The sequence below is a fragment of the Gilbertella persicaria genome (assembly GCF_025201335.1).
Source record: "Gilbertella persicaria strain CBS 190.32 chromosome Unknown B0P05scaffold_3, whole genome shotgun sequence".
NCBI classification, from domain to species: domain Eukaryota; kingdom Fungi; phylum Mucoromycota; class Mucoromycetes; order Mucorales; family Choanephoraceae; genus Gilbertella; species Gilbertella persicaria.
In genome coordinates this window covers 187127-212334 of record NW_026251964.1, presented here as the reverse complement: position 1 = coordinate 212334, position 25208 = coordinate 187127, and the positions used below count along the sequence as shown (strand labels likewise).

General features: G+C 35.9%; 9 protein-coding genes and 1 non-coding gene across 10 annotated transcripts; 3 read left to right on the top strand and 7 right to left on the bottom strand.

Moving 5' to 3' along the window:
* Window positions 1-1154: 1154 nt before the first annotated feature.
* Window positions 1155-1983, bottom strand: B0P05DRAFT_523872 (uncharacterized protein). The gene is made up of 3 exons (XM_051576123.1): window positions 1598-1983; window positions 1414-1545; window positions 1155-1365 (listed from the first exon to the last, which is right to left on the bottom strand). Exons 1-3 carry the CDS (start codon window positions 1635-1637, stop codon window positions 1262-1264), a joined length of 276 nt encoding a protein of 91 aa, XP_051438995.1. The 5' UTR covers window positions 1638-1983; the 3' UTR covers window positions 1155-1261.
* Window positions 1982-2665, top strand: B0P05DRAFT_523871 (uncharacterized protein; the record flags this gene model as incomplete). Its single annotated transcript, XM_051576122.1, has 2 exons — window positions 1982-2432; window positions 2487-2665. Coding segments are annotated over exons 1-2 (529 nt in total), but the record flags the coding sequence as incomplete, so codon positions are not given.
* Window positions 2666-5455, bottom strand: B0P05DRAFT_523869 (kinesin motor domain-containing protein). Its single transcript, XM_051576121.1, has 8 exons — window positions 5245-5455; window positions 5085-5198; window positions 4818-5039; window positions 4638-4765; window positions 4409-4595; window positions 4281-4358; window positions 4120-4221; window positions 2666-4077 (listed from the first exon to the last, which is right to left on the bottom strand). Exons 1-8 carry the CDS (start codon window positions 5359-5361, stop codon window positions 2797-2799), a joined length of 2229 nt encoding a protein of 742 aa, XP_051438993.1. The 5' UTR covers window positions 5362-5455; the 3' UTR covers window positions 2666-2796.
* Window positions 5456-6923: 1468 nt separating this feature from the next.
* Window positions 6924-9828, bottom strand: B0P05DRAFT_523855 (Lecithin:cholesterol acyltransferase-domain-containing protein). The gene is made up of 10 exons (XM_051576120.1): window positions 9057-9828; window positions 8886-9016; window positions 8731-8838; window positions 8657-8687; window positions 8407-8609; window positions 7477-8357; window positions 7369-7433; window positions 7192-7319; window positions 7116-7156; window positions 6924-7067 (listed from the first exon to the last, which is right to left on the bottom strand). Exons 1-10 carry the CDS (start codon window positions 9485-9487, stop codon window positions 6960-6962), a joined length of 2127 nt encoding a protein of 708 aa, XP_051438992.1. The 5' UTR covers window positions 9488-9828; the 3' UTR covers window positions 6924-6959.
* Window positions 9829-10646: 818 nt separating this feature from the next.
* B0P05DRAFT_523852 (uncharacterized protein) lies at window positions 10647-11740 on the top strand. The gene is made up of 3 exons (XM_051576119.1): window positions 10647-10922; window positions 10974-11126; window positions 11172-11740. The coding sequence occupies exons 1-3, from the start codon at window positions 10674-10676 to the stop codon at window positions 11616-11618; spliced, it is 849 nt and encodes a 282-aa protein (XP_051438991.1). The 5' UTR covers window positions 10647-10673; the 3' UTR covers window positions 11619-11740.
* A 1779-nt stretch (window positions 11741-13519) lies between these two features.
* On the bottom strand, window positions 13520-14772 carry B0P05DRAFT_166991 (uncharacterized protein). The gene is made up of 5 exons (XM_051573123.1): window positions 14769-14772; window positions 14578-14715; window positions 14105-14517; window positions 13804-14040; window positions 13520-13761 (listed from the first exon to the last, which is right to left on the bottom strand). Exons 3-4 carry the CDS (start codon window positions 14414-14416, stop codon window positions 13804-13806), a joined length of 549 nt encoding a protein of 182 aa, XP_051438990.1. The 5' UTR covers window positions 14417-14517; window positions 14578-14715; window positions 14769-14772; the 3' UTR covers window positions 13520-13761.
* Window positions 14263-15661, bottom strand: B0P05DRAFT_166932 (uncharacterized protein). Its single transcript, XM_051573122.1, has 7 exons — window positions 15422-15661; window positions 15325-15360; window positions 15148-15262; window positions 14928-15100; window positions 14769-14869; window positions 14578-14715; window positions 14263-14517 (listed from the first exon to the last, which is right to left on the bottom strand). Exons 1-7 carry the CDS (start codon window positions 15530-15532, stop codon window positions 14469-14471), a joined length of 723 nt encoding a protein of 240 aa, XP_051438989.1. The 5' UTR covers window positions 15533-15661; the 3' UTR covers window positions 14263-14468.
* A 728-nt stretch (window positions 15662-16389) lies between these two features.
* Window positions 16390-16794, bottom strand: B0P05DRAFT_568125 (uncharacterized protein; the record flags this gene model as incomplete). Its single annotated transcript, XM_051581176.1, has 1 exon — window positions 16390-16794. One exon carries the CDS (start codon window positions 16792-16794, stop codon window positions 16390-16392), a length of 405 nt encoding a protein of 134 aa, XP_051438988.1.
* Window positions 16795-17681: 887 nt separating this feature from the next.
* On the top strand, window positions 17682-22555 carry B0P05DRAFT_523840 (uncharacterized protein). Its single transcript, XM_051576118.1, has 7 exons — window positions 17682-17862; window positions 17912-17967; window positions 18013-18145; window positions 18195-18344; window positions 18393-21596; window positions 21645-21943; window positions 21989-22555. Exons 2-7 carry the CDS (start codon window positions 17930-17932, stop codon window positions 22278-22280), a joined length of 4116 nt encoding a protein of 1371 aa, XP_051438987.1. The 5' UTR covers window positions 17682-17862; window positions 17912-17929; the 3' UTR covers window positions 22281-22555.
* A 644-nt stretch (window positions 22556-23199) lies between these two features.
* B0P05DRAFT_t10 lies at window positions 23200-23281 on the bottom strand. Its single transcript has one exon. It is a non-coding gene; the product is annotated as a tRNA-Ser (tRNA).
* Window positions 23282-25208: the final 1927 nt, after the last annotated feature.

Below are 25208 nucleotides of genomic sequence, written 5' to 3'. Positions count from 1 at the left end.
AGTGTATTGACAAAGCTGGTAGATATAAATGCGGCAAATGGAGAAATGTAAAGAACGTAGCATGTTTGTTACCAAAATAATAAGCTATTCTTCAAAAGCACGTTTCTTGTTTTTGTGCCACAACATGCACTGTTCATATTACCTTTGTAGATATGACACTTTGAGTTTGTTTTATGGACCTAGAGAAACATTGTATACTAAAACATCTCATGTCTACAATGTCTCTATCGACCACCAATCGCAAAATAGTGAAAAATGAAAATTTCTAAAGGGGATCAAGGGCAAAATGACGATTTTTTGCTCTATTTTTGCATAAATATGTTCTTGTACGCATGCTCAAACATAGAAAACTCAAAAAAGAGAATTGGAAGATAGAAATTAGGGTCAGTTTTGATAAATACCTGCGCCTACAGCGGGCTGTTAATCTACAGGTGATATTAAGGAAAGTTACTCTATGAATCAAGATTGTATAATAAGCTTAATACTCGAAAAAGGTACATACTAGGAATTAAAGTACATCAAAAATATAGTATGTATGGTTAATTTTGCTCAAGTATATATGTTTTTGATATTTAGACGTTGGTTTGTAGATTTTATTCAAGATACATATGAGCTTGGTTCAATTTCGTTTTGCTCACGTATCCTAGAGAAAAGATCTTTCAGAAGTACTAACATGGATATCATAAAAGGGTTTTACACTGTTTTAGTAACCTTTTTTTTTCGCGACAAACAGCATGTGAACATTAAGGTCTTTGCTGGGACTTTCTTTTTTCTTTTGACTGATCAAGAAAAGTTTATTTCTTTATCCATTATGTTTAGTCTTATAGATCCTAGCCAGCGATAATGACAAGCATGAAACTGTAGTACTCTTTATTCTCTGTCAAATAGATTTCTCCTAGTAAATTTTTGTCCTCCTTTCCTCACAATTAAACTTTCTTTTCAGTCTCCTTTTTTCTTCCTTCTTTTACTCGATACTATCATTTCCTTGTAATAACCATTGTCTTTTTTTTTACTACAGCAGTAAGGCACAATCAGGAGTCAAACAACAAAAAAGGGGGTTTCTCTGTCACTTTTTTTTTTTCGAACTGGCGGTGTGACAAAAAATATTTTTTTTTGGTATTAAGTGACCCCCGCACAAAGGAAAAAAAAATATATTTTCTTTTTCTTTTTCTCTTTCTTTGAACAACGTCTCTAGATATATATATTTTTTTTTTCGAAAAAAAAATCTGTTGCTACAACCCGGCATGTCTAATATCGCAAATCAGTTGAGAACAAAAAAAGCCGCACTTATTGGTGTAGGTGTTGTTATTGTTATCACGGCCTGTACATTTTTGACTTGGAAAGCTTCTAACAACAAAAAAGACAGTAAGTCAATAAACATGCTGAAAAAAAAATCTCATGTGTCTTTTTTAGACAGCAAAAAAGGCCAGGAACCTGTCACACGATCCGTCAAAGAACGAAAAGTAACTACTGTTGATAATAACGAAACCATAAAACCAAAGCAGTCACAAGCCGAAACGCAACAGATCATTATAGAAGAACAAGGTAAAAAGAGAACGGATATGGAGGAGGGAAATAGCTCACCCTGGTTATGTAGCCGTTGTGGTTGAAAAGGAAAGCAATGCTGAAAATGTCATTATTGAAGAAAAAGTGACAGAAATCCAACTCGATGAATCTTTGAGCTTAAAGAGTCAGTCTGTATCCACCATTACTGTAGGCGAAGAGACTGAGATTGGTACTCCTGAACCTAATGTAGACGTGAAACAATCTGAACCAGCTTCTATCATGACGACTAATACCCAACAAGAATCTACTGTCACCGAAAACTTAGACGAAATGAAAGTAGACGAGGAAAAGGTGGAGGTTACTGATGAATTAAAGGAAGAACTCGAGGTATTAGAGCAACCCGAGGAACACGAACAACTTGAGGAAATTGAACAGCCTAAGGAAACTGAACAGCCTAAGGAAACTGAAAAACCTAAGGAAACTGAAAAACCTAAGGAAATCGAAGAACTCGAAAAGGTTGAGGAAATTAAGGAAGAGATTGATTGGTCTGCTATGAAGGAAGAAGCATCTCTTGTTATTGAGAAGCAACCTATGGAGCTATCTGTTGAAAGTGTGGATACTCAAGAAGATATGTCAAGTCTCAAAGAAGATTTTGTTGTCGTCGAATCTGTCGACAAAAGCACCCCTGCTAGCAAGTCACCTACTGTCTTGAACAGTTCATTACATGCTACTGCTCCTGAATTTGTTCCAAAGGCCGCTCAACAATCTCAACAGCAAAAGAAGTCTACCAAGAAATATTTGACTCGTGAGCAATTGATTGAACAACAAAGACAACATCATATTCCTAAATCTAAGGCTAGATGCAGTCATTGGCCCCATTGTACAAATAACAACTGTAAATTTTTCCACCCTTATAGAGCTTGTCGGTAAGTGTGGATTAATTAGTAGAAAAAAAAGGGAGGATTGATTGTTCTTTGTAGTGCCGGAGATGATTGCATGTTTGGTGATAGATGTATGTTTGTTCATCCCAATGATTGTGTGGTGCCTGTTCGTGAAAACAATCACCAAAAGACCAAGTCATCTAACAACAATACCGCTACTAAAAATAATACCGCTGCTTCTTCTGTTACTGTAGAATAAATAAAAAATAGAAAGACTTTCTGTAAATCTCTGTTTATATAGTTTAGCGTAACAATAAACGAGGGGTATGAAATGAGTGTATATTGGGTGTCATAAATGAAATAAATGATGTTGTTGCTATATATGTACAAATGGGTAGATAAAAAAAAGCTAAAAGTATTGAGAGAAAAAGTAGACAACAGCAAAGAGAAATGTCCAGCGATTCAAAAGAAAGCCAAATACTGAAGGTTGCTCAATAGAGACTGAATAGGGCTTATATATATCGTCTTGTGTTGTCATGGAATCATGGTTGACTATTGCTCTGTCCGTGTAAGGAATGTCTTGTCTGATGGGTTTAATTTCAAAACTTTGGCACTGTTCAGTAGTCCAATGTTGACTTTTTTGAAGAGAATTTTGAAGTATTAATTCAGGCACATCATCATCTTGATCGACGATACAAAATGATTCATACAGCTGAATAGGGTCAGATTGAATGAATGAAATAGCTTCTTGAATCGTCGTAAATTCTGGTGTAGATGCAGATGTACTGTGTGTCGACATGGAAGACGACAAAATAGAAGATTGAATGGCACTTTGAATAGCAGATGTGATAGCTGTTGTATCTACTGTTGATTTTGTAGATAAAGAGGCCGCTATGACATTTTCAATAGTATGCGTGATAGCTTGATTGACATCTTCCGCTGAGGATACGGAGGAAGTTGTCATCATATCATAGTCCTCTTCTACACTGATTTGCATACCGTTTGAAATTGCGTCTGTAATCATCTGAGCAGCTGATGAGATTGCAATTGTCAGATCAGCCATCTTGAGCTCCTGTTCTTCTTGATCTTTTCTCATGGCTTCATTTATCTGTTGTTGCTCTTTTTTAAGAATTTCATTTCTTTCTTGTCTGAGTATTTCAATTCTTTTTTGCTCTTGTTTGAGAGCTTCAGCCATATCTTGCTCTCGTCTAAGTGCTTCCGCTTTCTCTTTTTTCAATAATTCAGCCATGTCTTGAGCTCTTGCAAGTGCTTCTGTCTTTTCTTGTTTTAATGCTTCAATGGCTTCTTGTTCGTCTTTTATTTGCTGAGCCTTCTTGACTTCCAAGTCATCTATTATTTTCTGTTTCGACGATAAAGAAGTTGTGGGTACTTTAGAAGCTCGAAGCGAGGATGCTTGAGCAACAGCAGCGGCCGTTGAAGCAGCTAATTCTTGCTTCAATTTCTCAATATGGGCTTCACGCTTAGACAAGGTTTCGTTTTGCTTTGCATTCACAGATTCCATCACACGTAATGTATCTTGCATAGATTCGATATTCATGGCCATCTTCTCCATTTGTCGTTGATGTGCTTCGATTTGTGCAGCAAAACCTTCTTCGCAGCGTGCCACAACATCACGCATAGTGGTTTCATTCACTAATGTGTCTTGAGAAAGATTTGACAATCGAGAAAACTATAATATATGAGTATATACAGATATAAACGAGTAGTATACCATTTCGTCATTATGAATATGATCATCATCTCCAGTTGCTTTTGAACTGGTGAGAATAAGTCCTAATAAGCTCTTAAGTCGTTCTCTTGTTTCAGCCTCCAGCTAGATATACATATGTATGTCAGCATGATTCTAAATTGACGTATTTATATATATCTTACATCGTTTTTCTCCTGCATCTTTGTTTGTAGCTCGGCAATTCTGATAAGGCAATTTTGCAGTTCTGAGTTATCCAAAATCTAGACATATATGTCAGTAACTCTGAATGGCATGAAATGATACCATTTACTCTTGTCATTTTAGCTGCTGTCTTGACAAGTTTGGCGCGTTGAGCGAAACGCAACGTATTCAGAGATTCATTTTTCGAAGCCAACGTAGGATTAATAGTACAAATCACAGAAATGCGTGCATTTCCAGATAATGCAGCTTGTAAGATACGTGTTAGTTTTGAATTTCGAAAAGGTATATGAACAGCACTATACATGTTAGTGAGATGAAGTATAAACATATAAACCTACGGTTCATCACTTGTCAATTTAGAAATGACATTTCCCAATGTCAATAAACTCTTGTTGATAAAGGCACCTTCTTTTCTTCTTTCAACATCTGTTGCTACTTTTTCTGAACCAGCTAAATCAATCAAATTCTAACTCTTATGCTTTAGTTCCTATATTAAAAAAAACAGGATATGTCTTTACCAGCTGAGATACACGAACACCACGATTAGCACCTGCTGGTATCATTCCACCTTTTGATTTACTCTCGATCACCAATTGAAAAATAGTATGACTACGACTACTGTGTTCATTGTAATCAGTGGCACTAATGTGACGATTGCCCTCGCCTTCTTTAATACAGTCCATGACTTCTTGGGGTGTCTTTACAATCACTTCTCTCAAGTTGCGTACATAAATACCTTTCTATTTCCTGGTAAGATACAAGTTGTTGCATAAAAACACACAAACCTTGTCTTCAATGATTTCTGGGTTTTTGTTCTCAGTATTAAGTAAATCCTTGATCTTTTCATTATAGATTTCCATATATGAAACGCGCAATAAATATTCTCTTCCAGAAGTTTCCTATAGGGTTGTTACATCTTTGTTTGTTTTGCTTTGTTTTTGTTACCTCTTCTATAAAAGAAAAGACGTCTTGTACTGCACGTGGTATAACTCCCGGTTCCTTTTCGGTACCTGAGAGAGGAGAAGGAAAAAACAAACTGCGATTAAAAATAAAAACTTGCATTGTTAAACTTCTTACCCATCTACAAATTGAAATGTAAATGAGCGAGGTGAGTCTTGGAACAAACAATTTTTTTTTTTTTTTTTTTTTTTTTTTTACCATCGTCTAAAGAATAAGTGAGTAAGTCTGTTGGAAATAATAAAATGACTTACATAAGTTTTACCACTGGCTGTTTGACCATAAGCAAATACAGTGCCATTATAGCCCATCATGGCAGACCTACAATGGGCGCAGTAGAATAAGTAACAATAATAAATAAGTCTATTTGTTACCTCACGAGATCTCTAATACCAGCTTTATGTACTTGTGAGTTGTCCATGCCCATTAACACATTATCTATCATACAGATTAAATCATGTGTAATTTGATTTATTTTTATACTACCAAACTGAAAGCCTTGGATTGTTTTAGGTGCTTTTAATCGTGCAAGTTCAATTGTGCCATCTTCAGGTCGAATAAGCCAACAAGGCTCTTCATCAATTTCTAATTCCTTTTTTGATCGAGGCCTACAGCGTACCATCACTTGCACATTTTCTCGAATTGAAAAAGAAGGCTTTAATGATGCTGAAGAACTCGAGCGTGACGTGGAATTGGTTGGACTGGGATAGATAGAGGTATGTGTATGGCTGCTCTGAGATTGATTGCCTATAGGCGTTGCTGGTGGCGTGATTGGATCACTAGAGGAGGGTGAAAGTGTCATAATGTTTTTTCAAAAAAAAAAAAAGGGAAAAAAGAAGCCCAAAAAATAGAAATAAAAGAAGGCGTTCTTTTTTTATACACTGGCAAAAGTAACAGTCATGTTGCTTAATATGGAAATCGTACCTTTCTGGTCATTATATGTTTTTAAGGGGCGTTTTCTTTATCAAGAGAATGGGAGCAAGAAAAAAACAGGTTCAAAATACAATAGGAGCATTGGTACACTATGTTAATGTCGAAAATATTATGCTGTAATGTGCAAGACGCATGTTAAAACCAAGGAGAATATGTGGCGATAAGTGTATCTCTATTTTAGTGTTATATTCTTCAATATTAGACTCAACGTGTTGTATTAGCTTTACGTCAAGAACGGGTCAAAATGAGCTTAAGACTTAAAATCAGTAGGTCCAAATTTCTATTCATTCTTGAATGTAACCATGTTGACTATCTCTACCCACACGAATATGATACATATCTGTCATAAGCACTCAAAACTTAAGGGAACTGCGTAGTAATAATCTTGCTTTTTGCAACAAACTAATACTTGACAAAAGAAAAGTATCTTTTGCTGTTAGTGTTGACTCCTCTTTGAGCAATGCTTTTAACCTTGTTTCAGACAATTTTAATTTTTTTACCGCTCAAAGCTTAAACTTAATAAACTCTACAATTCTAATAAAGAACATTTTCCCTAACTAATGTTGTTTGTACAAATACTTCACTATTTTGTATAGCAATAGCCTCAATAAAAAAAAAAAAAAAAAAAAAAAAAAAGGCTTGCTCCGAGTTTGCCAAGGTATTCGGTAATGAACAGGTATTATTCAAGGGGAGAAGACGTCTTCTCCTATCTTCAACAAAACAAGGCATCAAAGTTCATAAAAACAAGTGGCAATTTATTTCAATTAAATTTACGGTAATGGTTCAAGATTAATCTTTTGTACATAATTTTCAATATTAGACACAATGCGTTGTGTGACATTTTCTCCCTTATTTGATACAATTTGAAGAATATCGAGCTACAGTGCGATTAGTGCCACTGCCTTTAATATGTCAGCTCTACTTACTGTCATTTCCCAATTGCCTAGAATATCAACATGATCACCTGCTTTAGAACCCCTCGAACATCTAACTTGCTATCACTTTGTTCATGTACATATTCTTTTACTACAACTGGGCTACGGCCTGGATTGTAAAGATCTGCATATTTTGTCCAACCACCAGAGGGTGCGCACATGTAACCTAAAGACAATAGAGGCACAGTGCCATCACTGCGTAAACGAAATATAAGAACAACAAGCTGTGCGAAGGACTACTTACCCGTCAGAGAAACGCACACCTGTTTCAACCCCTTTGGATGGTTCATGCATTGCCCTATCAATATACTGACAAAAGTAAGTATCATGCTTGTCAATTTTGTTTACTTACAATAGAAGGTGGATGTGGCACATCATCCGTACTACTGCTTTCCTCGGGCCGTCTTTTATATATAGAATCCTTTACCACAGCATCCATAAACTCTTCTTCATGAATGGCTGTTCCGTTTAACAACTTGGAAACATCCTTATAGTCTACATCTTCTTCTGAGCTGGTCTTGATATCTTCATTGACTCGGGTATAATAGTAACTTCTTTCAGTTGGCTTGCCAACACCATACATACAATAAATCTTCATACTAGGTGCTATAGGTAACTGGGACTCTAAAGGATTCGACCATTTTCTAGGGTCTTGATTGTTCTTTTTCAATTGCTTTTTGGATGTAGTGATACCATAAGAATAATTTGTCTGGAGCATTCGAGAGAAATCACCAGCAGCTGACTGATGTAACAAGTCTAGTGAGTCTTCTACACTATAGTTCTGGTCTACGTCCTTGTCGATCATTTTCTCAATCGTTTTATTCTTATCTTTCTCTTCAGCCGTAGCTTCTTCTTCGTTTGTTTTTGTGAATGAAATAATGTTGCCATAAGAATGATAACTGTTATCTTCATCATCAGGAGCACCGTTGCGAGTGCCCCAGATAGCATCACCTCCTTTTGGCAACATAGAGGATCCTCCGCTCCAAGAACGCATCAGACTTGCTCTTTCTCTTCTTGAAAAGAACTTCTCCAATAAATAAGCACTAAAACTGCCTAATGACATAGTATCCCGTGTTTCGCCTGAGAGCAAAGCTGTCAATGCCTTGGGAACACCCACCATAGGTCCTGCAATATTCACAAAAGAAGCAATATGGCGCTCTGTCCAATCCTCACCGCCATTTCCACCTTCAGGGCTTTGTACCCATCTCAAGAAATAAGGAAACATACTTGATCCTATGAGTACTGATAAGCATCTACATGTGAAGTTGTCATCATATGTTACCCATTGAATGTGTAACAATAACAGCAGGGCGTTGGGTGGTCTTCTTAGATGTTTCGATTAAGTTTTGTAGTTTCGTAAAGTAATGGTCTCGTACTTCTAGATTAGAAAAAGACAATCTCCAATCGTAACTAGCCAAATACATGTTATTGTTGTCGTAGCCAATGAATGCAAGATTTTCAATGATTTTGGCCCAAATCCAATATCTATTTTCTGTATTAGTGCTTATACCAAAAGAGCAAAAGATAACTACCCAGTGACGAAATAATCGGCAGCATCCAAACCTAAATAGTGTAAGAAAAGCCTCGATTAGCCTATTGTATTTACCTTGAGCAGCTCTAATCTTAATCCCAGGAGGATCTAGTCCAGTCACAGGGTCGAGTTTCAAGTGTTCTGTCCATAACTCTTTATCCAGCAATACCGACCGAAACATAGCTATTTAAAGGTGTAAACTTTGTTGCCTATAAGAGATAACGTCTTACTTGTTGTGCCCCACATTCTCTTTCTAAAAAACCTTCTTGATTTTTCTGCTGATCCCCAAGATTCCAATCCAGAAGAAATAATACCTGGAATCAAAACAACCGGAAAATGAGGTTTCAAGTCCATTTCCTCTCTAACGTCATAAGTATTGATTTGATAAGGCTAGTTCTTACTTGAATGACAAGGCAGGCATAAATGCTTGATCCGTTGAAGGTATAGGCGTAAAGAAATTGGTCACATTACCCAAGAGTTCATCGACTATTTCTGTCATAGGCAACATTCTAGCTAGATCCATTTCTGATAAATGGAGAGCTAGATAAGTCTGAAACTCATTTAAATGCGTTTGAGCCACAGGTGTAGTAGAAGCACCATACGCTGCTAATAAACCCATAGATAAACCAATAATAAAATGAAATCGTTTTCTTTTCCAAATAGGTGAAGTCTTTTGTTTAAATATGTCGCAGTCTGCCAAGATATCTTCTGGTTGTTCTGCCTTGATAATCACTGGTGTTAGGGTCTGGGCCTTCTTTTTCTTTATAGAAGAAGTACGTGGCTTATTGCTCACTTCATTGTTGAACAAGAAACCTATTCTTTTTTTCAACATGGTTAAAAATTAAAGGAAAAGAAAAAGGAAGAACAAAAAAATTGAAAAATAGCATGATAATCAGGGCTATGTTATCATAGTCTTCCTAAAATGTTACAAAATCAAAGTGTATCAGGCATGATAACTGCTTATGATTGGATGAATACATGCGTGAATGACTACAGAACTTTTATTTGAACTCAGTTGTGTGGGTTTAAGAAAGGTCTAAAGTTGCTGAATCAGTTCTACCGAAACAAATGCTTTTATACGATACACTTTCTTGCTAATCAATCGGAAATGGCTCTCTCGTTATGTTTGAGCTTGATTATCTTAATTCAAATACCTATTTTCTAATAAATCACCAAAGCGTCTGATGCATTTACTAAACTTTTGTGATAAAATTTAAGTTTCCATTAAACATTGTTTCTCTTTAATCATTGATAAGTCGAACTAGTTTTGATGTTGAAGCATTACACTTAATTAATACAATAATTGCTATTTGTATATTGATTTATTCTTTTCTATGGCTACCTGCATTAGAAATTTTTTAAAAAAAACAATGTTTTGTACAATGACAAAAGTGCTAAATATATATATATATACAAATAAACCATTGTTGGCTTATACAAATTCTTTTTAGACTTAAGAATTCAGTCTATTGCTCTCAAAGCAATTGCATGTGAATGCTCTGCTTTGACTACAAACTTTAAAAAGAGACAACTGCAGATAATCCACCAATGAGCATATTTGATCTCTTATCTGTTGTGATACAAAACATTTGGTTCTGTTAAAATGGTTTTTCATATAAATAAATTATAGGATCTTACATAATCCATCTCTTTATCATTAACCCCGTGACAAAACTCACATGTATAATCGCACTGTGATAAAGTTGCATGCATTTATGCTGACATCATTTAAGGCATTTTGCATTCTGGTCACTTTTTTTTTTAGTGGAATAAACATAGTTGAACGGCACGTACTAACTAGCACATGCACCATAGTGCATGTTGAGTGACGACCCCATATTTTTTGTAATGTAACTCGGAGACTCTGTATCACATTTTCGGTCTTGATCAACTGAGGCACCGTATAAATATATATAAAAAATTGGCATGTGAAATATAGACTATAAAACTCCTTTTATATATATATTTCTCTTTCTTTCCCCTTTTTTCTTCTTCTTTATATCTTGGAACAAAGAGTAATGATTGTACAAAAGCTGAACTATCATCCCTATCAAAAATGGCTGCCAGTTCTAATTTTAAGAATGATGGGTTATTCGTCATTAGCCACTGCTATACTTGGCATGATAGTTTATTGGTACAAGAAGAACAGCCTTACAAAGTACCGAGCTCAGCAAAAGAAATTGTCAGTTTCGACAGACATAAAAAGATCAATCAGTACTTTCTCTAACTTGTCTTTTGTTGAGCAACATGATTATAAAAGAAGACAGGTACGTTCAACATTGCTGCAAAACTAGAAAACTTATTTTAATTGTCCGCAGTTGATTACTCCTCCTACTTCACCACATTCTATGCATACAAATGAGCTTTCTCCTAGAGTAACTTCTCCTCTCGGTTTTTGGAGTTCAAGACTGATAGATAATGTTATTTCTAACATGCGAAAGAAAAAGAAGCTGACCCTCTCTTTAAAAAACGTAAGTTTTTAGAAATCGAAACATACTCTTATGTTTTTCTTATAGACTATCTTATGGAATCCTTCCAGAGACATAAATAGACCCAACCATGCATTTCATGAGAACACATTAAGCCTTTTATCAAGACTATCTCAGCTATATGATATTTACATTCTTATTCAGATAAATTCTGCTGAAGAACAAGATCAAATACAACAATTGCTTCATAATGTCAACCTGTTTGACGGTCCATCTTTAGATAAGCGTAAAATACTCTATTGTAATTCAGAGGAAGGCAAACTCCATTTAATCAAGCATATTCAACCACATACCCATATTGAAGGCGGTGACGAATTCGCTAATGGACATCATATCGTTCAAAAGTTGGTAGAGATAGAACGTATCATTTGGGTTTTGTCTTCTTCTTTAATGCAACGTTATCAACAAAATGATCAACTAGAATTGACTGATCATATCTTGTGTTCTTCTATAGCCGAACAGGTTAGCTTCTAATACTATACCCCCCTCCTTCCTCCTTAATAAATGATACCATTCATACACTTTTCCATTTTTTTTTTTCTCACACACACAATGATGAAATGCCGACTTACAAAAGCATATGATAGTAATAAACAATCAAATCAAAAAAGAGAGAAAATGTATGCTTATAATAATAAGGTACTCTCTTCCTCTAGAAATAATGATAATTTTAGATTTCATATCATTGTTATAGTTTGATGATACAGTAAGGCAGGTAAATATTGGTGATAATAAAAAAATAATTTGGCGAAATAATAGAAAATGATTGGTCCATTATTAATTAGGGGAGGTAGATGCGGCTCGGACAATTTTGTAGACCTATGACTGACTGACGTCACTCGGTGGAAATTTATGATTTCACATAAGCAATTTCCTCACAAATCAAACTCCAATAAGCAATCGCTGCCTTTATGATTGTTTTCAAGTTCAATACAAGGCTACCTCTATAAAACATCTCTTGGACTCTCAAAGTCAAAGCATCCACAGCGAAAGGCACTACATGTTGACGTTATTATAAGGCTTTGAACAGATAACATTCAAGATGGTTTTGATGTGAACAACACTGGATGGTTTTCCGTCGCGCTTCAAGTGGCGGGTTTGTTTGACTATCTTACTTGGTTCACGGCGAGCATAGTGTTAAAGGTAAAATGCACTTGATCTAGGTTTTGATATCCTATCTAATCTTTTTTCCTTCTTTTGTATATAGACGGTCGATGGAAAGTCAAGTCTTCATACACACGCTGCTTTTGTGAATGTCTTAAGTTCATTATATGGCCATCACTATATAGTGTGTCTTAGGCGCCGGATCTAGCCCCGTGTTTGGCTATTCAAGTCAATGCATTCACGCCCAAGAGCAGTAGGTGTAGGTTTAGCTGTGAGATATAGAACAAATAGCATTCAAGATGATGGTCTTGGTGTGAACAACGCTAGATGGTTTTCCGTCGCGCTTCAAGTGGCGGGTTTGTTTGATTATCTTGTTTGAACTTCAGTATTCGAAGAACTACTTTTTCTGCGTGTGTGAATATGTAATTCCTGGGAAACTAGTATAGCCTGGAGTCACTCCCAAGATTACTTGAATATATGAAACGAATATGATTGAAAATTACGATATTAACCTCATAATTCCAAACTTTTTAACGCCATCTCCTGTTAACTATGATATCTACCGCTTATGACATGCTAATTTGTCTCATAAATAAACACTTCCAATCGTTTTATATTTCGGTCGCGTAGCTTGTAGAGAGTATCAAAATTTGGCATTTCTACTTTCACCCTTTTAAGGTTTTCACTTTCTTCAAAATTATGATCAATCAATTAATATTTCTGCGAGCATTCTCAAGCGTATATATCACAAATCTTCTTCTATATTATAGCTCAGATCACCACATAGGGTCACTTTTTATAAAGTTAAATTCGCTAAAGCTTGCACTTGGGGGAAACATCGTTGTTCGCATATTTTTCAAATAGATTAAGCATCCACAAAAGTAAAAAATTTAATTCAGGCAAACGCTTATATTTTGTGGATGCTTTAAAAGAGTGGTTATCTCCCACAGATAATCAAACGCATCTTAATTTTATTTGTCAAATTATTCTGACTTCGTATAGAAGCTTGCTCTACAATCACCTAATGTAAAGTAAGCGTATTCCAAATCATTAAAATTTTCGAACACACAGGTATGTATTATGCACTCTACTTTAATGTAGTAAGAGTTCGTTGCTTCTTTGTTGCGTCACTTTTTGTGTAGTGTTGAGTTTTATATCCAACATGAATAATAGCAGACTGCAATAGCCCTAAGAGGCCATGGCTGATGTTATTGCGTGTAGAGTGAACAATCGGAATGCGAACTTTATCTTTGACTATGGAGGCAGTAAGATGTTTACTTTACGAATCGGCATTTTTTGCGCTAAAATAGATGTGGTAAACGGAGTTGTAGCCTATCCGGTCTAGAAGCTGGTACGTTTGATGAGTGATCAAGAAATATGATGGCATCAAGATCCAGAGGATTTTCAGAATTTTTTATACAAATAGAACTATTGGGTTTGATGACTTGTTCAACAGTACTTACTTTATTGTGATCAAAAAGTGTGAAGGCCCTCCCTTCCTCTCTTTCTTCCTCTTCTACTGCTCCCTCCCTCCCTCCCTTTCTTTCTTCTTCACCTACTCATCATCTTCTTCATCATCTTCCCCATCTTCATCCTCGTCATCTTCATTCTCCTCCTCTTCTTCTTCTCCATCTTTCTCCTCTGCTACATCAGGATTCCATATCACATCCGTTGTCCATTTGGAAGGGGAAAACTTTTTAAGCCTTCTCTCCTCGTTGACAATACGAGCCATATGGTCGTCGTGAGGTAGCTGGTAAGTCTGATAAACTTGCCTTATTTCTAATACCAACGACTTCATATTCGCAGTGGTGTTAGTATAAATATAAGTTATGAAAGCGCTTTCGCTTATTTTTTACCTCGATCAAAGATAATCCATCAACTATTTCTTTCAAATTGTCTTTGAGGCTGTTAGTTGCCACTGGAAAGCGAAAGGAGCATACTTCTTGAAGTGTGTAAATTCCTCTGTTTACTAACTTCAATACAAAGACGTGTGCATTGAGCCCCATTATTTGCACTACGGGAACAGAGATACTTTTTGCTGTGTTAGCATCAAGGCAAGAAATTGTGGAAAGAAGGTTATTTAAATGGCATTTCGTTGCCAAAACAGACTTCAATCGATCACCATATAGCTTTCCTTTAGAAGCCATTCGAGCCACCTCACCCGTCATTCCATCCGCTATTATTTCTTCATCGTTGAATATTAACAGGCGGAGGTCCAGTCTAAACTTCAACTTGTTTTTTTTTGCAGGGTGTGGACATGGTGTCCCCCCTATGTAAAATCAATACAAGTTAAAAGACGTAATATGCAAAGGAACATTAGAATACTTACCAATGAAGAACAGTTGAGTCTGAGGAGAAAAAGGACTCGAAAATTGGCCCCCAAAATTTGACTTGATAATCAAATTCTGTCAAGTGCGATCGAGACTCTTTACTCAAGAGCCAGTTTCTTTCGGTATGAATCACCAAGCTAGGAGAAAGCTTGTAAATAAACTTACTTGTACCGCAAATTTTATAGCTTACATGTGTTCATATATTCTTTTGACACTTTTTATTTTCAAATCATTCGACTTGAAACTTTCCAGTTCATTTAAAAAGCGAGAAAGACTGTTCGGTGTTTTAGCCTAAATATAACTTTTTAGTATCATTAAAGTATAAGCTGTTGCATTCATATACAAATACCTTATTTAGTTTTTTCAAGAGACAGTCGATATTGTTGTCCTTGAATTCAGGCTTCTTGATTATGTATTTCTCTTTAATTTTGTTTGCTACGTCAACAGAGAACCAACGCAATTGTGATTCAGAAGAGGCATCCGTAAGATCAATAATCATATTTTTAGACAAACTTCGAACAACTCTTGTTAGCAATATGTTATTTTTCATTTAAAAAAATGTTACGTACTAGTCGAAATATATGTCTTCTTGCTCTGTTTTTCTTTAAAAGGGATGAGATCCAAAAGGCTTTCGCCTAGTGTCTTGTTAAGTCCAGGGATTTTTACTGCGTCTTTTGCTGTTGTCTATTTTATTGGCTTTAGTAACTTCAATGATAAAATACATAGTGATTATAAAGTATACATACTTTTTGTCTTTTGGCGGAACGGGTATCAGTAGCAATCTATAATTTGCAAGGCGCGATTTAGAACAATTAAAAATTAAAAGTGTTGATCAAATATTACAGAGGTAGCCTCTTCCAGATATCTCAGTTCTATATCTGCTTGCAAATTGTTTCGCTTCTCAGCAATTTGTTTTAGCTTTTCAACGAGGTTCGATGGTCCACTGTTAGACATCTTGCTTTAGAGTGAAAAAAGTAGGAAAGAAGCAAGAAACGCGTTTCCTTGATTACTGTGAGATAAATAATTAGTGGTCACGTTTAATTGGCTGGAGTATCAAAAGAAATAGAGTTTTTAAGATAAGAATAAGTTGTCCTTTCTTTATAAAAAAAATAAAAATTCAAGCATGAATGCAATGACAATCCAAGCTGAAAAATGATAAAAAAATCAAGCGTGTTTAATTCTATTAAATACGTTTCCTGTTCAAACAATGCTCGATCTTCGCTACTTTTTGTGCACGAATTTTCTTTCAGTAACTGCTTGAACTTTTTTTCGTCAAGTGCTCGAATAATTTCGAGAAACCCTGTATGAAGACTCTTTTTGAGAAAGTGACTGATGTCTTCGTTGGTGATCTTTCTGTATTACATAATCGGTTTTAATCGTCTGAAAGCGCTCAGACCAATCTTCAAAATTCACCAATCCAAAATTTGGTTTTCCATCAATCACTGTTTTTGCATAGTCTAAATAATTTCATCATTATCACCATTGAAATTTGTATAGTTTCCAGCTTCATTGTATAAGAGGTAAAATTAGTTTAACTCAGTGTAATTTTAGTAAGCTCCAAGTTATTTTTTCATAATCACCATCTATTTTTCCTAATCAACCAATATTTCCCAGTTTCACTGTATCAATAAATGGATAAATTGAGTGCACTTATCTCTTGTGAGAAATCTTTTTTTTTTTTTTTTTTTTTTTTTTACTTATACAATCAATATCTTGTTGAACTAATTGGTGTATCTTTACAACAATACTTGTGTATTTTGCTATAGATCAAGGAACAAACAAGCTATTGTTTATTAATGTCTTCATCATTATCATTCATCCTTTTTCTTATGGTTTTTCCTAAGCCCCTCTAGCCATACTCTAACTTCTTCATCCGTACGGTTTCCTTTAACCTGATTGATACAGCTAAGAGCAACTTGAATGTTCCCAACACCAAAAGAACCACCACGAGAAACAGGAATAATATGATCGATCACTAACAAGAGAGGAGCAGGCTTCAAATAATGTTCTATTGGCCAATGGCCTGTGACACCACTGATAGCGCATTTACCTTTTGATCTTATCAGCACCTCAACTAATTCTTTTGGAGTTGGTAAGTCATGTTGAAAACCATCTTTCTTATTTGACGTTATGAAGGGCTTTTGTCTATGACTCATCTCCTTAATCTTGCGAGATGCTAGTCGATAAAGACGAGGATAAAAACTTTCTATATCCATTTTTTCTTCATCAGAGGTTTTCTTCTTTTTTTTCTGCTAAACATTTAGATTTTGGGTTGATGCTTTGACTTACTAGTACCAATAGATCAATGATCTCGGTTTGCTTTTCGGGACACTCCTTGAATGAACCTAGTAGCCTTTTTATAATATTTAGATAAACTATATAAAATTTAACATAACAAACCTAGCACAACCAATACATGTAGTACCATTTTTTGAGATCTTATTCAAGTAAGAAAGGGTTGTGAAAGGTTGTTTACAAACCGAACAATAACGCGTATTAGAATTGTCTTGGATACTTGCGTGATAGTGATTGATTAAACCATAAGGAGGGGTATAGGTAAGGTTTAGGCCCAGCAAACCTCTCTTGTTAAAAAAATGTTTGTTTTTAGCTGAAATTAATAGGAGTTGCTGCTGTGTTATAATACTTCTTGTCTGAAAAGACAACAAAGAAAAAGGACTGTTTGAGCTGTAAATTTGTCTTGAAAACATGAGTCTTTTTGAAGAAGAGGGAAAGCAAACTAGTAAGCTTTTAAATACATGTACGGGCAACAAGCTGTTTTCAGGCTTGTAAAAAAGGGGTTAGCTTTGACTTGAACCTGTTTCTGACTTTCTTGAATTCACAGATCATTATAGTCTATCACACCAACTTGCATTGCTATCACTTAAAGATAAGCTATAAATATCTCTGGTATAACTTGTCAAAAAAAGTCTTTAGTTGACTTGTATAGTCTATTACGTCTGTGTTCATCAACATTCATGCATTTTCAGCCAAATTCCGTTTTGACAGATCTAGTTGAATCACCGTGCGCCCCTTCTGGGACTGGTTTTTTGGGGCAAGCAGTCATGAATTTTGAATTTTTTTCAGTAAAAAAATCCCTCCTGTCTTTTTTTTTCTTTGGTGATATATAACATCAAGTTTTTCGATACACTTCCATAAGCTCTGTTATTTAAGATAGAAATTCCCTTTTTTAAAGGAAAAAGAAAGAACAGGAAAGCTTGAATCCATAGATTTTTTTTTTTGCGATCTTGTTTGAACCCACTTCGTTTTCTTGTCTTTCCCTTTAGGTAAGCTTATTATAGCTGTGTTCATTGAATGCTTATTTTTTGTACATAGTCAACTGAGAATTCAACAATGAAAGAACAAGTTATCGATAATACCCCCAAGAAAATGTAAATACACATACAAGTTTAACCCAGTTATTTATGTTTTTATAGTCGGTACATCCAGTTTGGTGTCATGTCGCCACAAAACATGGTGAAGATTGCTGAATTTGAAATCACACAGAGAGACCTTTACATGCCTGAAAGTCGTACACCTATCAAGGGTGGTGTTCTGGATTTGAGATTGGTAAAACAATAAATCAATGGAGAAAGAATGACTTACACGATGCATATAGGGTACCACATTAAAAGACGCTTTCTGTGAGACTTGTGGAAACAAAATGCAAGAATGTGCAGGCCATTGGGGTTATCTCAAGCTGGTCTTGCCTATTTTTCACATTGGTTATTTTAGACCTGTCATTAATATTTTGCAAGAAATTTGTAAGGCAAGTGTGTATTCTAGTGACTGAATTGAATCTCATACATTCATATAGTCATGCAGTCGTGTCATGTTGGAAGAAGCAGATCGCCGTATGTACTTGAAGAGATTGAGAGCACCTGGATTGGATAATTTGCAACGAGGCAGAATCATCAAACAAGTACAAGATAAATGTAAAAAAGTTACCTATTGTCCTCATTGTAATGCCGTCAACGGTGTTGTTAAAAAAGTCGGTCCTATGAAAATCACACACGATAAATACCGTCTGAAGCGAGTTGATGCAGAAGCTGAGCAGTTCAGAAAGACCTTTGAAGCTGCTGCTGCTTCTATGCCTGAAATCAAACCTCACATCAGTAAAGCACAAGATGATCTCAACCCTCTCCGTGTATTACGACTCTTTCAACGTATTTCTCCTGAAGATTGTGAATTGCTAGGTTTGAGTGAAGAACATGGTAGACCTGAATGGTATATTTGGCAATATCTTCCTGTTCCTCCTTCTTGTGTTCGTCCCTCTGTTGTTCAAGATGATAACAGTAGTAATGAAGATGATTTGACAGCCAAACTGACCGAAATTATTTTCACCAATGCCATCATTCGTGCTGGCTTAGAGAGAGGTGTTACTGTGATGAATTTGATGGAACAATGGGAATTCTTACAATTGGCTGCTGCTATGTATATCAACAGTGAACTTCCTGGTGTACCTAATCTTACCTCTGGTAAGCCTAGTCGTGGTCTTTGCCAACGTTTGAAGGGTAAGCAAGGTCGTTTCAGAGGTAACTTGTCAGGTAAACGTGTGGATTTCTCGGGTCGTACTGTTATTTCCCCTGATCCCAATATGCGTATTGATCAAGTGGCTGTACCTGAACGTGTTGCCAAGGTCTTGACTTTCCCTGAACGTGTGAATAAGCACAATATTCACAAGTTGCGTCAAAATATCATTAATGGTCCCTTTGTTCATCCTGGTGCTAATTTCGTACAAGGTGCAAATGGTTTCAAGCGTTTCCTTAAGTTTGGTAACCGTCAAGAAATTGCTGCTGATTTGCAGATTGGTGATTTAGTCGAACGTCACTTGTCTGATAACGACGTTGTGCTGTTCAACCGTCAACCTTCTCTTCACAGAATGTCTATCATGGCTCACTTTGCCAAGGTAATGCCCTGGAGAACCTTCCGTTTCAATGAATGTGTTTGCTCACCTTACAATGCTGATTTTGATGGTGATGAAATGAATATGCACTTGCCCCAGACTCAAGAAGCTAAAGCAGAAGCCATTGAATTGATGGGTGTTAAAAACAACTTGGTTACCCCTCGTAACGGTGAACCCCTTATTGCTGCCACACAAGATTTCATTACAGCCTCTTATTTATTATCACACAAAGACACTTTCTATACCCGTGGTGAATTTGTTCAAGCCTGTACAATGATGATGGATGGTGAATTAAAGATTGACCTTCCCCCTCCTGTCATCTGGAAGCCTCAACGATTATGGACTGGTAAGCAAGTCTTTAATGTGCTATTTAGACCCAACAAAGAAAGCAAGGTCATGTTGAACGTTGAGACAAAAAACAAGTCGTTTGTTAAAGAAGAAGGCCGTCTGCCCGATATGTGTCCTAACGACGGTTGGCTTGTTGTTCAAAATAGTGAAATCATGTGTGGCCTTGTGGATAAGGCTATTGTAGGTGATGGTAATAAGAGTTCAGTATTCTATGTTATTTTGCGTGATTATGGACCTATCGAAGCTGCTAAATGTATGAATCGTCTTGCCAAGCTTTGTGCTCGTTGGCTTGCTAACCGTGGTTTCTCTATTGGTATTAGTGATGTAACACCTGGTGACCGTTTAAGCAAGATCAAGAATGAAGAAGTAACAAAGGCTTATGACAAGTGTGATGATATCATTGCTCAATACAATAGTGGTCAATTAGAAACCATGGCTGGTTGTAACGAAGAACAGACCATGGAATCGATTGTCTCTGGTATTTTGTCTGCTGTTCGTGGTGATCTTGGTAAGGTCTGTATGCAAGAATTAAACATGTACAATTCTCCCAGTATCATGGCTCGGTGTGGTTCTAAGGGTTCACAAATTAACGTATCGCAAATGGTTGCTTGTGTCGGTCAACAGATTATTAGTGGCAGTCGTATTCCTAATGGTTTCCAAGATCGATCTTTGCCTCACTTCTTGAAGCACTCTAAGAGTCCACCAGCCAAGGGTTTCGTGAGAAACAGTTTCTACACTGGACTTAGTCCTACTGAATTCCTTTTCCACGCTATTTCTGGTCGTGAAGGTTTGGTTGATACAGCTGTCAAGACTGCTGAAACTGGTTATATGGCTAGACGTTTGATGAAGGCCTTTGAAGATTTGGTTACACACTACGATCTCTCTGTTCGTAACTCTGAAGGTGCTATGTTGCAATTCTGTTATGGTGCTGATGGTTTGGATCCTATGACAATTGAAGGTGATGGTATTCCTGTCGAATTTGCTCGTAATTTGCGTCACGTCAAGGAAATTACTCCTCCTGGTAGTGAAAGAGGTCTTCTTCCTTGGGAAATCAACTACATTACTCAAAAGGAAGTACAAAGAGATATTTGGAAGAAGAACTGTCTTCAGTCCTTTATTGATATGGTACTCGCTTTTGTCAGTGAAAAGATGGCTGGTAAATTGGCTTCCATTCGTAAAAAGCACGGTTTACAATCAGGTCTTGCTATGCCTGATGAAGATTACATGGATATTGATATTGATGAGGATGAAGAAGAAGCAGTCAAGACAACTGTTCGTAACTTGTTTGTAGTGACCGAACGCCAATTACGTGATTATTTGAATGTCTGTCTTTCCAAGTACTTGAAGGCTAAGATTGAACCTGGTACTGCTGTAGGCGCTATTGGCGCTCAATCAATCGGTGAGCCTGGTACACAAATGACATTGAAGACTTTCCACTTTGCCGGTGTTGCTAGTATGAATATTACGCTTGGTGTACCTCGTATCAAGGAAATTATTAACGCTGCTAAGGTCATTTCTACGCCCATTATCAAGTGTGAACTTCACTCAAATAAGGATGTAAGAGCTGCTCGTGTGGTTAAGGGTCGTGTGGAAAAGACAACCTTGGGTGATGTCGCCATGTATATGGATGAAGTTTATGAGCCCAATGAAACATATATCTTGCTTCGTATTGATCTAGATGCCATTAATCGACTTCAATTAGAAACCAATCTTCATCAGATTGCACATGCTATCAAAACTGCTCCCAAGCTAAAGATGGGTCAATTAGTAAGTACTAAGCTATATGTATATCTCTATTCACACTTTGTACTATAGGATGTTCAAACAAGTAGACCTGATATCATTCGTGTCTATGTTCATGCCAAACAAGATGAATCTATGTATTATAGTTTGAAGGCTCTTAAGCGTGTCTTATCCAGTGTGGTGATCACAGGTTTACCTGACGTTGTCCGTGCTGTTATTAGTGAAAAGGAAGGTGGAAGAGGTGCCAAGCAACTGCTGGTTGAAGGTTATGGTTTATTAGAAGTCATGACTACAGATGGTATTATTGGTCAAGAAACTACGTCTAATCACGTTATGGAAGTTGCTGATGTGCTGGGTATTGAAGCTGCAAGGTAAGGACAGAATCTCTATTGTGCTTTCAACTTACCATTGAATAGAAATACAATCATTAACGAAATTCAAATGACCATGTCCTCTCACGGTATGACCATTGATCATCGTCACGTCTTCTTGCTTGGTGATATTATGACCAGTAAAGGTGAAGTCTTGGGTATTACTCGTTTCGGTATTTCCAAGATGAAGGACAGTGTTCTTAGTATTGCTTCTTTTGAAAAGACAACGGATCACTTGTTTGAAGCAGCATTGTACAGTAAGAAGGATGGTATTGTTGGTGTCTCTGAACAAATCATTATGGTAGGAAGGCTATTAAGTGATTTTCATTGTATTTAACTATTTTCCTTCATTAGGGTATACCAATGTCTATCGGTACTGGTTTGTTCAAACTGATTCACAAGTCAATGAAAAACAATATTCCTCCTCCCAGACCTCTTTTATTCGACATCTAACCATTTTTTCTTTCATCTCATACAACAATATACTCAACAATCTCAAGTCTCTCTCTCTTTTTTTTTTTCTGGCTTGCTTAACATGTAAATCTAAAATAAAATTATGCAATAATTAGAAAAAAAAAACATGATTTATTGTATTCATGATATAAAAGTGCTTTTTTTTATGCAAAAAAATATCCTTTTTTTGTAGTTGAATTTTAATTTTTATGGGTAATGAACAATCATTGAATGCGCCTAAAAGAGGAGCAAAGGAAATATTTTACAACAGTCTCAAAGAAGAACATAAAGACTATGCAACATGTCAAAATATAAAATGCAGATGCTCCACTCAACTTCATGTCTTGAAACTGAGAATTGATCATTGGGAGAACGAATTTCTCTTACTGAAAGAGCGGATAGACGAGTTAGAGGCTAACATGAAATAGGTCTACTTACTTTTTGTACTTGAAATCAACATTTTGCAAAAGCCATAAATATTTGTTTGTTTGAAAATAAAACAGACTCTTTTTTTGTAATAGTGTTCTATGATAGCATGATAATAAAACTTGAGAAAAGAAAAGGGTTAATGTTAACTAGCCCTTTAGAAGCCTGATTCATTTGTTTTGATAATCTATATGGAAACTTTCGACAAATTACTATACTACATTTCTATGCTTCCTCTGACAAAGATAAACATCTTTTTTAATGGTGCTTTTCAGAAGCAAAAATTTCCCCTTACTCCCTTTATTTTTCAAGACTTCCTTACAAAATCATAAAAAAGCCTTTCTATTTCTATTACATCTCGAAAAAGCAAAAGATGTCGTCGCCTGCAGGATTTGAACCTGCGCAGGCAGAGCCTATATGATTTCTAGTCATACTCCTTAACCACTCGGACAAAGCGACTTCAGATATTTATTTAGTTTAGTAAAATATTATATTGTATAAACATTGTTGATCCGGGTGATTTTTCGAAGAATGTCCGATGTAACCGTACCCATGCGGGTCGAAACTCACGACCAGGAATCATCACTGAATAATATGGCTAAAGCAAGTACTACCAAAAACAAAACTCCTTATGATCGTTCCAAAGAACCAACAAGCCATGGATAAGATTCAAAATGATATTGAAGAGGTCAAAGTCTTGTTGAGAGATTCTCTGCCACTAACTATCACTTTACCTGTGTGGTGATCTGAGCACTTTCAATACAAAATATAATAAATAATCTTTCATCATATAAATGAATAATCACTTATAGCACTATACATTATAAATATAAAGTAAGCACTGTATAATGACAGTAAATAACGGTAACTGGGATAATATGGATATTTACAAATAAGGAAACCATAATTGTACCTTTTAGGTAACAAGGAGAATTAAAGGAGAATTTATATAATCAATTCCCAGGCACACGCTGTCAAGGTGTTAAGTAATCAATAATCAGTAATCATAATTAGTCAATAAATCAGGTAGTATAAAAGACAACCTGGAAAAGATATATTTTAGAACAATCAATTTATTTTGTAATAAAGAAGTACTGAACAGTCTCACTGTATTTCTTTGTTTTCTTTCTATCTTCTATTCTATCTTCATTCACAACCCAAACATCACAACCTGTTTTCATTGTTACCGCTTTTAATAAGTATCATCATTCCACAACAGCATATTTAAACCCGCCAAATTTCGCCATATTCCTCCAAAATGTGGTTGACGCCCTCAAACCAATCCTGGACATTGAAACAAGCACAGCAAATAAAAAAAACTTCGATTGATTGCAAAGCTTTCCAGCCATACAATCGTTTTTGAGTGCTGGATTGAAGCAATTTGTTGTATCATTCATGGGAATTGACACATTATTTGGGAAAAATGTATCAATTGGGCTTATAACCATTACTTATTACTAGATTTTCTCATGTGTGTCTGACGTTATAAGTCATTTTGTATTTTACCTTTTAATAAACGTACTACAGCAATTCATATCAAAACTTGTAAGGACTACGAGCGCACATTTTGGGTTGAACATGTCATGCTTATCTTCCAGGGTTTTCTCGAAGCAAACAGGAATGCTATTATTCAATTGGTGTGAAGTTAAAACCATCTATCATGCATTGGATGATATGGATGAGTGGCTTCAGAAGGGAAATCCATGGTATGTTGATAATCTTGGTCATGAAAAAAAATGGCATTGAAAGAGTGGTTTTGGAAGGCTCATCAGGAGAACACACTGCGAACGTGGATAAGACAATTGATGACAGCGTTAAACAGCTGAGATCTTTGATTTAGATGCCCAAAGGCATTGCTAACTCCTATTTGAATGAAAACTTCAATACACCCTTGGCAACAAAAGCCTTTGATATACAATCCATCAAATCTAATAATGTTTTATCTGAAATCAAATTTAACTTATATATTTATCGAATAAAACCAAGAAGATCACAGCAATTTATGTTTACTGTTCTATATTCTCTTGTCTAAAATTACATTTGAACGATTTGAACGATTTAAGCGATTTAAATTTGTGTCTATCTCTCTAAAATTGCAATCATCTTTACATTCTTCTGTTGTTAATTATTGGTTTATCTTATATTTTGGTGGTATCGTCGTTCAAGGTATACACAAAGGGAAAAAGAGAAGGTTTCATGTTAGTTGAACCTTTAGATGTATCAGGTACCCTAATATTGACATAAAAGCCATACGGCTAGTACTATCTCGGGTAGGCATTTCGGGAAAGGCGCGTTAATGAATCCGAATGTGTCTTACATACAGGTCGTACATTCACCTTAGTGTGATGTCTTTTTGGTTTTCTTTAATGCATTTGCTCGCTTTCCT

Bases quoted from the DNA above. Each gene is read 5' to 3' on its own strand.
- B0P05DRAFT_523872 (XM_051576123.1), bottom strand. From the start codon at position 1,637: ATGACATTTTCAGCATTGCTTTCCTTTTCAACCACAACGG. The intron at 1,546-1,597 runs CTACATAACCAG...TTCTCTTTTTAC, and splicing joins TTCCTTTTCAACCACAACGG to CTTGTTCTTCTATAATGATC. The intron at 1,366-1,413 runs CTAAAAAAGACA...TTATTGACTTAC, and splicing joins TTCCTGGCCTTTTTTGCTGT to TGTCTTTTTTGTTGTTAGAA.
- B0P05DRAFT_523869 (XM_051576121.1), bottom strand. From the start codon at position 5,361: ATGCAAGTTTTTATTTTTAATCGCAGTTTGTTTTTTCCTTCTCCTCTC. The intron at 4,222-4,280 runs GTAAGATATATA...ATGTATATCTAG, and splicing joins AGATGCAGGAGAAAAACGAT to CTGGAGGCTGAAACAAGAGA. The intron at 4,078-4,119 runs GTATACTACTCG...CATATATTATAG, and splicing joins ATATTCATAATGACGAAATG to TTTTCTCGATTGTCAAATCT.
- B0P05DRAFT_523855 (XM_051576120.1), bottom strand. From the start codon at position 9,487: ATGTTGAAAAAAAGAATAGGTTTCTTGTTCAACAATGAAGTGAGCAAT. The intron at 7,320-7,368 runs GTAAGTAGTCCT...TCGTTTACGCAG, and splicing joins GGTGTGCGTTTCTCTGACGG to TGATGGCACTGTGCCTCTAT. The intron at 7,068-7,115 runs GTAAGTAGAGCT...ATCGCACTGTAG, and splicing joins TAGGCAATTGGGAAATGACA to CTCGATATTCTTCAAATTGT.
- B0P05DRAFT_523852 (XM_051576119.1), top strand. From the start codon at position 10,674: ATGATTGTACAAAAGCTGAACTATCATCCCTATCAAAAATGGCTGCCA. The intron at 10,923-10,973 runs GTACGTTCAACA...AATTGTCCGCAG, and splicing joins ATGATTATAAAAGAAGACAG to TTGATTACTCCTCCTACTTC. The intron at 11,127-11,171 runs GTAAGTTTTTAG...TTTTTCTTATAG, and splicing joins TGACCCTCTCTTTAAAAAAC to ACTATCTTATGGAATCCTTC.
- B0P05DRAFT_166991 (XM_051573123.1), bottom strand. From the start codon at position 14,416: ATGACGGGTGAGGTGGCTCGAATGGCTTCTAAAGGAAAGCTATATGGT. The intron at 14,041-14,104 runs GTAAAAAATAAG...GCGAATATGAAG, and splicing joins ATGGATTATCTTTGATCGAG to TCGTTGGTATTAGAAATAAG.
- B0P05DRAFT_166932 (XM_051573122.1), bottom strand. From the start codon at position 15,532: ATGTCTAACAGTGGACCATCGAACCTCGTTGAAAAGCTAAAACAAATT. The intron at 15,361-15,421 runs GTAATATTTGAT...TGCAAATTATAG, and splicing joins ATCTGGAAGAGGCTACCTCT to ATTGCTACTGATACCCGTTC. The intron at 14,518-14,577 runs GTAAGTATTCTA...GATTTTACATAG, and splicing joins GACTCAACTGTTCTTCATTG to GGGGGACACCATGTCCACAC.
- B0P05DRAFT_523840 (XM_051576118.1), top strand. From the start codon at position 17,930: ATGAAAGAACAAGTTATCGATAATACCCCCAAGAAAAT. The intron at 18,146-18,194 runs GTAAAACAATAA...CGATGCATATAG, and splicing joins GTGTTCTGGATTTGAGATTG to GGTACCACATTAAAAGACGC. The intron at 18,345-18,392 runs GCAAGTGTGTAT...ACATTCATATAG, and splicing joins TTTTGCAAGAAATTTGTAAG to TCATGCAGTCGTGTCATGTT.